Consider the following 14,335-nt stretch of genomic DNA (forward strand, 5'->3'; position numbering starts at 1 on the left):
AGATAATGCTCTTCTATTTAAGCAATTTTGTATGAACAAAATTCCCAAAGATTTATTTTTCTTGTCTTATATACAATTGTATAGTACATACAGAACTTAGAAACAGAGATTTTTTGACCTCTTACTTTGGTTTCCCTTTTAGCTAGGATAACAAAATCCTCTTCAATCTGATGCTGTTGGCTATTCGTTTCCACTTCCTTCAGCTTCAAAACACTAAAAATATATTTTGAAAGATTTGTAAAGGAGACATATTTGAAACACAGAAGCCAAAAACTGCATTTGCCTCCACTGCAACAGTAAGGACAGAGCAAAAAAGACTAAAGGCATAGATGAAAAATGTTACACAGAGAAGAATTGTGTAATAACTGGAGCTGGTAAGGCTTGATACTAGAATCTTTACTCTGAGCTTGTTTTATGTTGTATCCCAGGGTTTCTCAACCCAGACTGGCTTTAAGATATCCACAATGAATATGCATGAAATATACTGTCACGCACTGCCTCCACTATATGCAAATACATTTCATGCATATTCATTGTGGATATCTTGAAAATCAGACTGGCTTGGAGTTCCTCAAGGACTGGGTTGAGAAACCCTGAAACAAAACTTTTTACTTTAAGACCATGTACATATCTAGGTACAAACAGTACTGTGCTAAGTTTAAGAAAGAGATTTGCATTTTTGCATGTATTTACTATCCAATAAAATGAATGAAGTGGTTAAAATAGGAATGTTGGATAACAAAAAGGGTAATTTTGAGACTGCATATATGTAAAGTCCATAGGTATTTTACCTGTGAGCTCTGCACTATGTTTCAAGGATGAACATGTATTTTCACTTTCAAAATTAAATAAAAAAGTACCAGAACACATTTATACCTATTTTGTGCAAGTACTTTTTCCAACAAAAAACATAAGCACATATTTTGAAAAATTAAGTATGTGCATGTTTTCAAACTCTGTCCCAAGACCACTTCCTACTACATACGATAAAAGTGTACACATAGAGGCATATTTTCAAAGCACTTTGGGAGGCTAAGTTCCATAGGTTTCTATGGAACTTTGGGAGGCTAAGTGCTTTGAAAATGAGCCTCATAGTGGACAAATGCATATAATTTTACTTACAAACAGAACAGACACTGTTCATGGGCTTTCAAAATTACCCTAAGTCCAGTTGATTTAGCCATCTTTCAATCAAAAGATTTCTCTATACATACAGTTGTGTGCAAAGGTTTAAGCACCACAGTCGAACTGTATGTTTCAATGAATGCCCTTAATTGAACAGAAGCTGAAACAATCGCTACAATGTATGAAGTTAAACACAGCGTTTTGTTGACCACCAGTAACTTTACGCCCAGATATTCAATGCTGGGCCATGTGTGGGCACACGTGGCCAGCTAAAATGTAGCTGTTTAAGTGCGATATTCAGCACTTAACCGGCTAAGAAGCACTACATAAAGACAGTACTGCTGTTTATTTGATCCTATTTATGCGGGTATCTTAGCTGGTTAAGTGCTGACTCTGCCCCTAGAGTACCTACAAAAGTCAGTTTTGGCTTGGGCGTTAACCAAATAGTGCCAATGAAACTGCCTGGTTAAGTGTCACTGAATATGCCTGATTAGCCCCTGACAAGGGATTTTTAAATGGCCAGACGCCATTTGTGGCCATTTAAAATCACTTGGAATATCGACCCTGACATCTTTCTGAAAATGTTAAGCATAATTATTATTTACTGGATGATCTGAACAGATTGAAATAAAAAAAAAACATGAATATGACATATAAAAAAAAAGGTTGGACATTTCCAGTTAATTTATTAGTACTTTTTTTTTTTAGATTGTTAACAAGATCCAAAAGGTTTAGTAACTTGTTAAGCCTTTGATTAGTCAAGTGAAGACTATTCCATAGTTGAACATACACTCTGACTCTTCTAACTTCTCAGCTTATGACAGGTCTCCAGTCTACTTAACTATAGGCTTGTCCAAGTAGCTGTCATAGCATTTGAAAATGAAAATTTCATTCCTACAAAGCAGAGGAGGACCATTAGAAATCTCTAAAACACTTCCAGCTAGCAATTTCAACAGACCAAAACATTAAGAAATGGAAGTTGCCAGAAACTGGAAAACTAAAAACAGTTCAGATCTGTAAAACCGAATCCACAGATCATCGAAAATGATCTGCTGAAAAGTTTAGAGGACACTAGAGTAGTTGTCCACAGTACAGCCTTGCTTACACAAGAATGATGGATTACTCAGAATTGCTTTGCATTGATTGGAAGAGAAAAATGAGGAAATAGATCAAATTTTAGTTACCTGTGAAAAAACATTTAAGTAAATTTCAGGAGGTATTGATTATAAAGTGTCTTATTAGATCTTTGAGATAATACTACAAAGAGAAATACACTGGACTACAAACCTTGGATACATGGGAGTATTTTACAAGCCTTGCAGGTTGCTCAAAATGCTGCAGCCAGAGTCCTTTATGGCTTTTCCTGCTATATGCATGTCACTCCTATTTTAAACAAAAAAACAAAAAGGAAGAAGGCCCTCACGTACAACAAAAGCAATGGACAAAAAGAGTGAGGACAGTTCGAAGAGGATATTAGGAAGTGTAATATCAACAACAAAAAAAGGGAGATCTAAACACTTTACTGAACAGAGAAGAACAAAGATTCATTTTCTATTTCAATAGCTTGCAGCCTCATGGACTAAATCAAGAAATAGATTACAGTGTTTTCCTTTAATATTCAGCACTTATACAGATAGACATTTATACTAATTTTCCTTTGATCTACTGTTCACCAGAGAGATCATAGTCAACCATCTATTATGTATTTATTATTTTATGGTTTTCACTATTATCAGTTTTTTTACCATTTTGTTGTGTTGTTTTCCTCTGTTTCTAATTGTTTATATATTCAGACGTTTGTATTTTGATATTAAGATGTTACCTCACCTATTTTAAATCATATATTGTTTATATACATGTTTCTATTCCCGCAGTATTTAATTTTGTATTTATTTTTAAACACCAAGTATTTTATTATTGTAACCCATTTCAATTCATTCTTCATTTTATTTTTTTCTTATCTTTTGGTGTTTTAATTTGAATTCATTTCCAATTTTTTGTTTTCATATTGCTCTACTGTGTTTTATCTTTTGTTTTCACAAGACGCAACTTTTATAAAAAATTTTCCCGAAAAGCAGTCCACATGTGTACTTCATTGATATACTTCAGTATAGATTATTTCATCTGGAATAACAGGTTTAAATTTATGCCAGGAAACTAATATGGTGTAAAAATTAACCTCCATTTTTGGGAATCGATTGTCTTTTCCTCTTTATATATATTTTTCATTTGTATCTGCTTTTTATGCATTTTTTATTTGTGTAGTCAAAATTCAATATTCTGTTTTACTTCAATTAGTATATTGTTCACTCAGTCAGATACATTTTGATTTTTAAGGACAAGTGACACAGTGCAACATAATCCACATAGTTTACGTTTGTCATTTATCGTTTTACATCCTGTCAGCTATATTCGCACCAGTCTCATATTTATTTATTTATTTATTGCATTTGTATCCCACATTTTCCCACCTTTTTGCGGGCTCAGTGTGGCTTACAATATGATATAAATGATGGACGTACAATTTGTTACAACTTGGTTATGGATTACATTGTGAAGAGTTATGCGAGATAATCAAAGTATTGTTCCAGAATATAACAATGGATCAAAGCTTTGAAACATTGGAAGGAGACAGCGGGAAGCTAGAAGGGCATTATGTGTGGTATACATATATCTGTGGATAAAGGTATGAGTGAAGTTAGATTACGGGGGTGAGAGTTCAGAAATGGATGTATTGAGAATTAGTGAACAGTGAGTGTGGACTTTATGTGTTTTGGTTCTTTCCATAAATTTTATCAAAAAGATGGGTTTTTAATAGTTTGCGGAAGGAGACTTGCTCGTAGATCATTCTCAGGTTGCGCGGCATTGTGTTCCAGAACTGCGTGCTCATGTGAGAAAAGGTTGATGCGTGTACCGTCTTGTATTTTACGCCCTTGCAATTAGGGAAGTGGAGGTTGAGGAAGGTTCGGGATGATCTTCTAGCGATTCTGGGTGGTAAGTCTATTAACTCAGACATGTAGGCTGGAGCTTCGCCGTAAATGATTTTGTGGATTAATGTGCATACTTTAAAAGGAATGCGTTCCTTGAGTGGAAGCCAGTGTAGCTTCTCTCGTAAGGGTTTTGCACTTTCATATTTTGGTTTTCCGAAGATGAGACTGGCTGCTGTGTTCTGGGCTGTTTGAAGTTTCCTCAGTATTTGCTCTTTGCAACCTGCGTACAGTGAGTTGCAGTAGTCCAAATGACTGAGTACGAGGGATTGCACTAGGCTACGAAAGACTGATCTTGGGAAGAATGGTCTTATTCTTTTCAGTTTCCACATGCAGTAGAACATCTTTTTGGTTGTATTGTTTGCATGAGTTTCGAGTGTTAAGTGGCGGTCGATAGTGACTCCAAGGATTTTTAGCGTTTCTGAGATTGGAAGGTTTAGTTTTGGTGTGTTTATAGTGGTAAATTCATTCGTGTTGTATTGGGAGGTGAGTATCAGGCATTGAGTTTTTTCTGCATTTAATTTCAGACGAAATGCATCTGCCCATGTGTTCATGATGTGTAGACTTTGATTGATTTCGTTGTGGATTTCTTTGATATCTTGTTTGAAAGGGATGTATATTGTTACATCATCGGCGTATATATATGTGGTTTGATAGGAGTTTTGCCAAAGGGATCATCATTAGGTTGAAAATGGTTGGTGAGAGGGGTGATCCTTGTGGTACTCCACATTCAGGTGTCCATGCAGTAGATGTGGTTGAATTTGATGTAACTTGATATGAACGCTGGGTTAGGAACCCCTTGAACCAGTTCAGGACATTTCCTCCTATGCCGAAATATTCAAGTATGTGTAATAGGATTCCGTGGTCAACCATATCGAAGGCACTTGACATGTCGAATTGTAGGAGGAGTATATTGTTACCAGTAGCTATTATTTGTTTGAATTTAGTCAAAAGGGTGACTAATACCGTTTCTGTGCTGTGATTTGATCGGAATCCTGATTGGGCATCATGCAGTATTGAGTGTTTGTTTAGATAGTTTGTGAGTTGTTTCGTTACCATTCCTTCAGTTATTTTGGTTATTAGTGGTATGGATGCTACTGGCCTGTAGTTGGTTATTTCGCTCATGCTTTTCTTTGTATCTTTAGGAATTGGAGTGAGTAATATTTTTCCTTTTTCTTTTGGGAAGAGTCCGTTTTGTAGCATGAAGTTTACGTGGTTCGTTAGGTCTACTATGAATTGTTGAGGAGCAGAGTTCATGAGGTTATTTGGGCAAATGTCTAGTTTGCAGTGGGATTTGGCATATCTTTTAAGTGTTTTAGAGATGAGGTCTTCTGATAGTAATTCGAATTCGGTCCAGGTTCTGTCTGCTGGATATGTTCCTTCTTCTGGATCTAGACAATCTAGAATTGTGGCGTATTCAATAGGGCTAGTGGGTATTTTGAGTCGTAATTGTATGATTTTCTCCTTTAAGTATTTCGCAAGATTGTCCACATCTGGTATGTCTTTGCCGTTGTTTGTGACTGGTGTGGTGTCTAACAGTTTATTCACAAGGTTGAAGAGTTTATGTGTGTCTTTGTAGTTTGGTCCTATTATTGTTTTGTAATGTAGTCTTTTAGTCTGTTTTATGGTATATTTGTATTTTCTCCGAAGTAGTTTCCAGGCGCTTAGTGTTTGTTTGTCTCTCTTTTTGTTCCATGCGCGTTCTAGTTTCCTGACTTGTGTTTTAAGTTTTTTCAGCTCTTCGGTGAACCATGGATTTGATTTTTTCCTGTGCGATGTTCTAGTTTGGAATGGGGTGATTTTGTCTAGTGTTGTTGTACATAAGTCGTCCCATTCTTGGAGGAATTGGATGGTGTCAGCATTTGTTGCTCATTCGTTCTGGTAGATCTGTTGCCAGAATGTTGTGGGGTCTATTTTTCCTCTCGTTTTGTATGTTGTTCGCTCATGTTTATTGGTTGTGTTTATGTGTGTCTTTCGCCAGCAGAGAGAGACATTTGCTTTGTGGTGGTCTGACCATAATGTAGGTGTCCATTTTGTGTCAGTGAGTATGATTATTGAGTCCGGTTCGAATTTGCTTGTTATGATATCTAGTGTGTGTCCTTTTTTGTGTGTTGGTTGCGTGTTGGGTGCTTGCAGATCCCAGAGTTTTAAGAATTCTTTGCATTCTCGTGTGCTTGATGAGGTGTCATCTTCCAGGTGTAGGTTAATGTCTCCTATTATAAGGATGTTTGAGGTAGATACACAAGAGTTCGAGATGAAGTCATCTTTACATTCTTAAGTTCAAGCAGATATTCTGTTTTTAAGGTATTGGTTCACCATACTCAGAATACATTTTCATCATAACGCCCACAATTTACACCATCTATATTCCATCCGGCGAATGTTTTATATTGACACGTCAGAGAACGATACTGTTTAAAATCTTTTCACACATATTCATTAGAGATAATGACATTAGAGATGTTACGTATTTTTTAACAACTACATTACATCATCACGTCAGTACGACTTTCTACAAACAGCAAGTTCATCACAGTTTTGACAGTATGTATATTTTTTTATTTGGCTACAAAAGAAAGAACCTGGCCTCTTTTTATTTAAATTGACCGTGCTTGAAAGTTACATGTCTATTCTGACATCATTTCCTGACAATTAGCTTTTTAAACCAGTGTCTTTCAAAACTTCTTCTGTTTTGACGTCATCGACATTGTTTTGTCGTCACACCAGATTGTAGTGCAACAATTCTATATTTTACGGGTAAGTCCTTTAAAGTAGAAATAATAAGTTTATTGCATCCTTTCAAGTCGCTGTGGTTGCCTTAAGTTCTATTCACTTTGTGTCAAGGCTTTCGGCATTTATATTTTGGTGCCAAAGTTTTAGACGCTGACAATAACTTTCCTTTTGGTTCTAATCACTGAGGTACACGGCAGATAATGACTTATGCACTCACACTTAGATATATATAGATTTTTTAAGTCCGCTACTTGCTGCCGGCGTCTTATCACTGAATTTAACGTGGACAGTCACTTTCATTTCTTTGTTTATACTTAGATATGTATTTATTTTATAATCTCGTTGCACGATGCCCGCATCTCACCACTTAAGTTAAGGTGGGCAAACAGTCACTGCTTATTTTCACAGTCACTAGTTAACTCAATTTTTTCTCACTACGCACCTTTTTTTCCATCACTTATATGCATTTGTTAAGTTTTTTTTTATTTTTTTGGTGTAAACCATAACGACACACATATATTTTCATGTTATCAGTTCCAATGTTTTCTACTTTGATTTATCCTATAACTGCATTTACCACATCGGTATCACAATTTTCACTGATCTTACTGCCTGTTAAAGAAGGATGTACTTAGTTTTTTGACACATAACATTCTTTAGGTTCTAACTTCATTATTTGTGTTTTCCATTTTTTATTCTTTATTCTTTACTTTAGAAGTCAAACAGCTGTATTTCTCTTGGTTATAATATAGATTCGTTTTTCATCATTTAGTTAAAGTATATTCAATTCACAATACTGTCTCAAGTGCTTGTTCATGCAATCATTCTTAATACCATTAATACAATGTTTATAATTATCGTCCATCCTTTATATATATTCTACTACATAATTTTAAAATTAACCAGTTTGTTCATTATACCTTTTATATAATTATTTTATATATACTTTAATTTGTTACATATATTTTTGTATCCATGTATGTGTTCGCTGAAAAAATATCCTTGTTTATTCAATTTGTTTACATATTTGGTTATTTATTTTGTTGGTTTGTGTATATTTATTGTGTTTTTGTTCTTCATGTAGACACAGCCTTGTTGGGTCCTTTTTTTAGATGTTGACATTAAAGACTTCCTAATATCCTCTTCGAACTGTCCTCACTCGTTTTGTCCATTACTCCTATTTTAAAAGCATCACATTGGCTCCCTATTATACAGAGGATTGCTTTAAAAATGTTATTAGTTTTCAAACTGTGAAATAAACTGTTTTCTCTTGTTCTATCATCTTCCTTTTCGAGCATACCAATCTGCAAGAGCTTTGAGATCTTCTAACACTAATCTTTTGGAACTACCATATTTTTGGGTTATCAAGTTAGATGAATATTGCTGGTATTCTTTTAAAGTTGAGGGGACAAAATTATGGAACGAGTTGCCCTAACACTAACCTTTTGGAAGTGCCATCTTTTCAGGTTATCATCAAGTTAGATGAATATCGCAGGTATTCTTTTAAAGTTGTGGAATGGGTTGCCTGTGTACATAAGGTCTCTGAAGGCCTTAGATCAATTTAGGAGGGAGCTTAAAACATTGTTATTCTTAGAAGCATTTGGTGACCAGCAAGCCTCTGTTTAGGCATGAGTCATATCTGCTTTGGTAAACTAGTGAGTAATAATGTGTAGTTGATGTTAGTTTGCTTATTGTGTGTGGAGTCCTAGATGTATGTTTGTGATGATTATGTTTTTGTTATGATTTGTGATTTCATCACTATGAATGTACTTATTGTAAACTGCCAAGAGATCTATGGATTGTGCGGGTTATAAATGTTTTTGTTTTAAATAAATAATACATAAATGTAGTAATCTGAAAGAATAAAATAAACTGCTCCTGTTCCCCAATAACAGATATGCAGGCAAACAGGATTACACACAGCAACTCAGTGTAGAGAGTTAGATTTCAAAGTAGAGAGGTTAGTTGATTAAACTTGTAGGAAAGCTGAGAAAACATACAGACTTTGGTAGGTCCTTCTCTCTCTTTAGAAGGATATCTTGCTTCACTGAGTAACCAGTTTAGTGTGAAAGATGCCTACAAATCAACTTCCTCAAGAAACAAGTGGCAGACTAGAGATAGAGGAGGTGGTGAGGTGGAGAAACATCCATGACAGCAAGAATTACACTGATGAAATGCTTCTCAAGGCATCTACAGTCTCAAGCAGAGGGGAAAATGAAAGTGGACCAAGGCAGTAACATCAACATCCTTTACTCAAATTGAAGAGCCAGTATTGAATCCTGGAAATTGGAGAAACCATCCAGGATGAGAAGGAATCAGAACTTGTAAACCCCAAAACTGCAGAATCGGTGACCACAGTGCCTAGTGAAGGGTAGTAGTGAGTGACAGAGCAGCCTAGTGATTAGAATGTTGTGCTGAGAACCAGAGAAGCCAGAGTTCAAATCTCTCCGATTTTCCTTGTGACCGCCCAACTTCTGTTGCCTTAGGTATAAACTTAGATTACAAGCTCTAACTTACTGTATCTGAATGTAACTCACCTTGAACTGGGAAGACATGAGCTAAAGAAGTGATTTATAGTAGTAGTAGTAGTAGTAGTAGTAAATCTAAATAATAAATAGAGATGATTGGTGACCTCTTTCTAAAGAGCATGGAGATGCCCATCTGCTGACCAGACATGTCACAGGAGGTGTGCTGTTTACCAGCTGGCAAGATCTGTGATATTACAGAAAATCTGCAGTGAGTCATCAAGCCTACTGATGACCATTCAGTTCTGCTCATCCATGTTGACAAGAATGATATTGATAGGTATCCTTCCAGACTTATCAAAAGTGATTCTAGCAGAGAGGGTGATGCAGATAGATTTGCAGGTGGTATTATTCTCAGACCTCAACATCGAAGATAAAGCCTGAGGCAGAAAAGTTCGCGCTCCAGAAAGGAATGCATGTATGATGCCTATGTGAGTGTTTCGGTTTACAGGACTAGTAAATGATTTTCCCAAGGATGTTGAGCATAGATAGCATTCATCTATCAAGGAAGGGGTGACATATCTTTCAGAACAGAAAGGCTAACCTACTAAGAAGGGTTTTAAACTAGATCAATGAGGATCGGTGGACAAAGCCTTCAAATTAGTAAAAACAATTTACCTATCTGTAGCAGGCATGCTCTGTGGACAGCAGGATACAAGTCTTCAGAACATGGATAATGTCGACCAACAGAGCTCACATGGTAAAAGCTTCTCCAGTTTAGACAAGATCTGGAAGTTTTTTTAAGGTCTGACTTACGTGCTACAAAGCTAAAGGAAGTCCAATGTGATGTCATTTGAGAAGGGCCATACATACTCAGTTTCAAAGTCAATTTCCAGGGGAGGTGGTTTGTTATGTGAGAATTTGCATTCTGCTGTCCTTGGAGAAAACCTGCTAAAGGTAAGTAATTTGGTTTTCTACAAAGACAAGCATGATAGCACATCCTCATTACATGGGACTCCCTAGCTACAAGGTTGCCTTTAACAAAAATAGGAGGAAAAAATGAAAAGGCACGGCTAACAGGCAAACATCAATAATTGTGTTTTTGCGACAAGTCTTTTGGCATTTTATTTTTCTTTTTTAAAGGCAGTGACCGGAAAGCAGGAAAAACAAACCCTAAGGGAGGAGGTAGATCTCATCAGAGAGATTCTGGAGGGCAGACCAGCCACACCTATTGTCATGTAGGAATCTCTTTCCAAACAGCAGTGAGATATGAATGTGTGGACTGACGGCCATACAGTAACTTTGCAAATCATAAGTGGACAACTGATGCCAAGGTCAGACCCGCTTGGGCATAAATAAAGAAAATGCAGGCTACTAGCCAATTAAAGTATACTTAACAATAGCAGTCACAGATTTATAGGGATCAAAAGAAACAAAGCTGGGTAGCCTTTCTAAGGGATTTATTCTGCTCTAAGTAAACGGCCAAAGCTCAGTTGCAATCCCAAGTACGTAAAACACATTTATTCTTTTGGGCATGTAGCTTAGGGAAAAAAAAGCTGGAAGGATGACCGAGACAGAAATCTAACACTACCTTACTAAGAAACTTTGAATGGATACACAGAACCTCTCTATTATTAAAGAACCTGTTATAGGGTAGATTAGTCACAAGGAAAGGCATTTGTTATGCTGCCCAATGTCATTCTCAAGGAGAAGTTTTTGAATGATTGTTGATTTTTTTTTTTATTTGACCTTACTGGCTCAAGGGACCATGTTGCTCTGAAACAACTCTTGTTTTGGCACCTCTCATTGGTGTGCCCCCCCCCCCCCCGGCTATCCTTCCCCTCCCTAGCCTACCTTTAAAGGCAATTCCCCCTCCTGAACACCAACAGTATTTCACCTAATGCTACCTGCATCTTCCTCTGCTGCTCCCCTGTGGAAACAGGAAGTTATGTCAAAGGAATGGTGGGGTGCAGCAGAAGGAAGATGCCAGGGTTGATGCAGGTAGTGTTAGGTGAAACACTGTCTGTGTTTGGGAGAGGGGGGGGGGCGCCAGATCACTGGGGGGGGGCCTTCCCATCCCACCCAGGACAGAGGATCTGACAACCCCTGGTAGTCTAGCAATCCCCGACCCCCCCAGCCCTTCCCTGACACAGGCAAACTTGACCCCCTCCACAGACAGGGAGGGCTGGAGGCAGGGGCGTAGCCAGACCTCGGTGGGAGTGAGTCCAGAGCCAAAAGTGGGGGGGGGGGGGCACATTTTAGCCCGCCTCCTCCAGCTGCCGCCCCTCCCCCACCACTTCCAACCCCCCCCCCCCCCCCCCCCCCCGCCGCAAGATATCTTTGCTGGTGGGGGTCCCCAACCCCCGTCAGCCGAAGCCTTCTTCAGTGCCAGTCTCTGGCTCTCCGTGTTCGCTGATCTGTGCTTTCTTGAGTCCTGACATCCATACTCAGTTTCACTTAAAGGAACGTGCAGGTGCGCCACATTCACTGATCTATGCTTTCTTCCTCCTGACGTCCTGTGATATCAGGACTCAACAAAGCACAGATCAGCGAAAGTGGCATGCTGGAGACCAGCGCTGAAGAAGGCTTCAATGAGCAGGGGTTGGGGACCTCCGCCAGAAAACACAGGGGCCCAGACTAAATCTGTGGGGGCCCCTGTGGCCCCACCTAGCTACGCCCCTGGCTGGAGATCTGGTGGACTTCTATCCCCCCCCAGTGATCTAGCGCCCCCGCCCCCATTTACCTCAAAACAATGGAGGGAGTAGCACTCCCTCCTCCTTCCAGTGCTGCCGCCAAAATGGTGGTGCCCTGCCCAATGCATCCTGGGACGCACTGGGTGGGGTTTCCCTACTATATAAGGGAGTTTCTCCCTTTTATGGTAGGGAAGCCCCACCCAGCACATCCCAGGATTCACTGTTGAGGGCGCCACCATTTTGGAGGCAGCGCTGGAAGGAGGAGGGAGTGCTACTCCCTCTTCCATCATTTCAATCCCAACCCAGACCTCCAGCCCCTCATGTCTGGGTTGGGATTGGGGGGCCTCCAGTCCTGGTTGACAGGTCCAGGCTTTCTTTTTTGACAGCCCGGACCTGTGAAACAACTCCTGCAGGAGGTTTGTGTCTTGGGCGCATGCCCAGGCATAATCCTCCTACAGGATGATCAAAGTTAATAGTGTGCATAAATTTGCATGCTATTAGTTTTGATCATGAGGGCTTTAATTCCCCGCACTGTTTCAGCACTTTTCGGAACAGCAAGGGGAATTTGATCATCGGGGCATGAATCCAGCAACTAGGAATCAACCTTAAACAATGACCATGACTCCCTCCCACCAGGGATTCTGAACCCAGATGCCACAGCATCCCCAGCCTCCAATCACCTGAGAAGTGGAAGATCCAACCTGGGAATTAAACTGAAGGCTAGATTAGCTGCCTGACCAGAGTATTTGTTTTCTAAGAAAAACCTCAAGCACCATGCAATTCTTTAGTGTATTCAGGATGCTGCTACAGTATATTACACATATGAAACATTTATTACCACATATAGAACTAGGTCTGAAAATCCTTGGCACCAAGATAGGTATTCAGGTTCTTGGGGGCGGGGGAGGATCTTTCCAAACACGTAGTTTATACTTACTTAATTTTATTTGGTCCAACGTGTATTATTCTACTGGAGGTATCTGGGTGGAAATATATCCAGTCTGATTCTAATGAGCAGCATTTCATGTCTTGGATTCCATTATTTGCCTGATCAGAACACAGAAATGTATAATGTAATCCATAGACCTTCTTTTACTAACTTCACTTGTTTTGTTAATCCTACTCCATAAAAGATGCAAGACTTAATTGCCAAGGGTCCCAACAGGGAAACCTTTGGAGATATCTTCAGTCTCTTGATCAGTTCAAGCAACTGGAAGACAGTGGGTTGTCTAATGCAGCATTTTCCAACCACCGGCCCACAAAAGTTTTTTGGCCTGTCTGTGCAAAACAAACTAATTTTAGTGGTAGCTGGCGAGGATACCAAGCCCCTCCAGCTGAAGCTCTAATGCTACTCTCCACCTCGATTGTCTACAGCAACTCCCTGAGCCGCCGACACCAGCACCCGCACCCGCACATACTCAGTTTTCAGTGCATGTGCAAAAAAAGCATGCTAGTGTTGGTGGCTTAAGGAGCTGATGCAGACTGCTGATGTGGACAGAAGCATTTGTGGCATCATCGGGGAGAGATCTTCAGCTGGAGTAGCTTGAGATCTTCACCAGCTCAGGTTTTTGTTTTTGACAAGTTGAATAAGGAGGGGACATCCTGGTCCATGAGTGCAAACAGGTTGGGAAACACTGGTCTAGTGTACACAAGTAGCCTTTTGCAAACAACACTGTGTTCATTCCTTATCTGCAGTATGCTCGGGGATAGAAAAATATTTAAAAAACTTATATGCCAGCTATACATTTTAGAAGCAACAAAAAATATGATGTACCATTTTATGCCCAATTTTCTATCCCTTTGGCATATTCTAATGCTAATATATTCTAATGCTAATACTACTAGATGTACATTTGCTTTCCCTTCCACCCAGTTTCTTCCTCCTTTTGCATCAGTTCAGTTGTTCTCTTTTCCGCTTCCATAACTTCCTCATCTTGAGCCTCTTCCTTTCCCCTTCTCCCAGCCAGTCTTTTTTTCCTGTATAGTCAGTTAGCAGGTGCCAAATTTTATACACAAAGGCACCCATGATTTTTACACCTCTTAAATGTGCCCAGGAAATAAGGAACTATTAAAAATATGTTGTTTAATAACAGAATCAATTAAAACAAACATGATAAAAGCACATTTTTTGTATGTAACAGATGTTCACAAAGACAGCAGTTTAGTAGTCATATGTGGATCACATAACCAATCTCAGCACTGGAAAGATTCTTTCAGAGCTTTCTGGAACAGGCAAAAGCCCTTCACTAGCCTCCCCTCAATTATATATAAAAGCTTTCATTGGTGAAGAAAATCTGGTGATGCGATGCGCTATCTTTAGAAAACACTTTGC

General features: G+C 38.9%; 1 protein-coding gene across 3 annotated transcripts in view; it reads right to left on the reverse strand.

Annotated features, from left to right (window-relative positions):
• DCAF17 (DDB1 and CUL4 associated factor 17) overlaps window positions 1-14,335 on the reverse strand; it is a 163,710-nt gene that overhangs the window by 16,485 nt on the left and 132,890 nt on the right. For all 3 annotated transcript variants that reach the window (XM_030210498.1, XM_030210496.1, XM_030210497.1), the window contains 2 exons: window positions 12,941-13,050; window positions 126-213 (listed from right to left, as the gene is read on the reverse strand). In XM_030210498.1, the coding sequence (XP_030066358.1) occupies window positions 126-213; window positions 12,941-13,050 (198 nt within the window). The remainder of the gene's footprint in view (window positions 1-125; window positions 214-12,940; window positions 13,051-14,335) is intronic.

This window comes from Microcaecilia unicolor, chromosome 7 (genome assembly GCF_901765095.1).
Source record: "Microcaecilia unicolor chromosome 7, aMicUni1.1, whole genome shotgun sequence".
Classification (NCBI taxonomy): domain Eukaryota; kingdom Metazoa; phylum Chordata; class Amphibia; order Gymnophiona; family Siphonopidae; genus Microcaecilia; species Microcaecilia unicolor.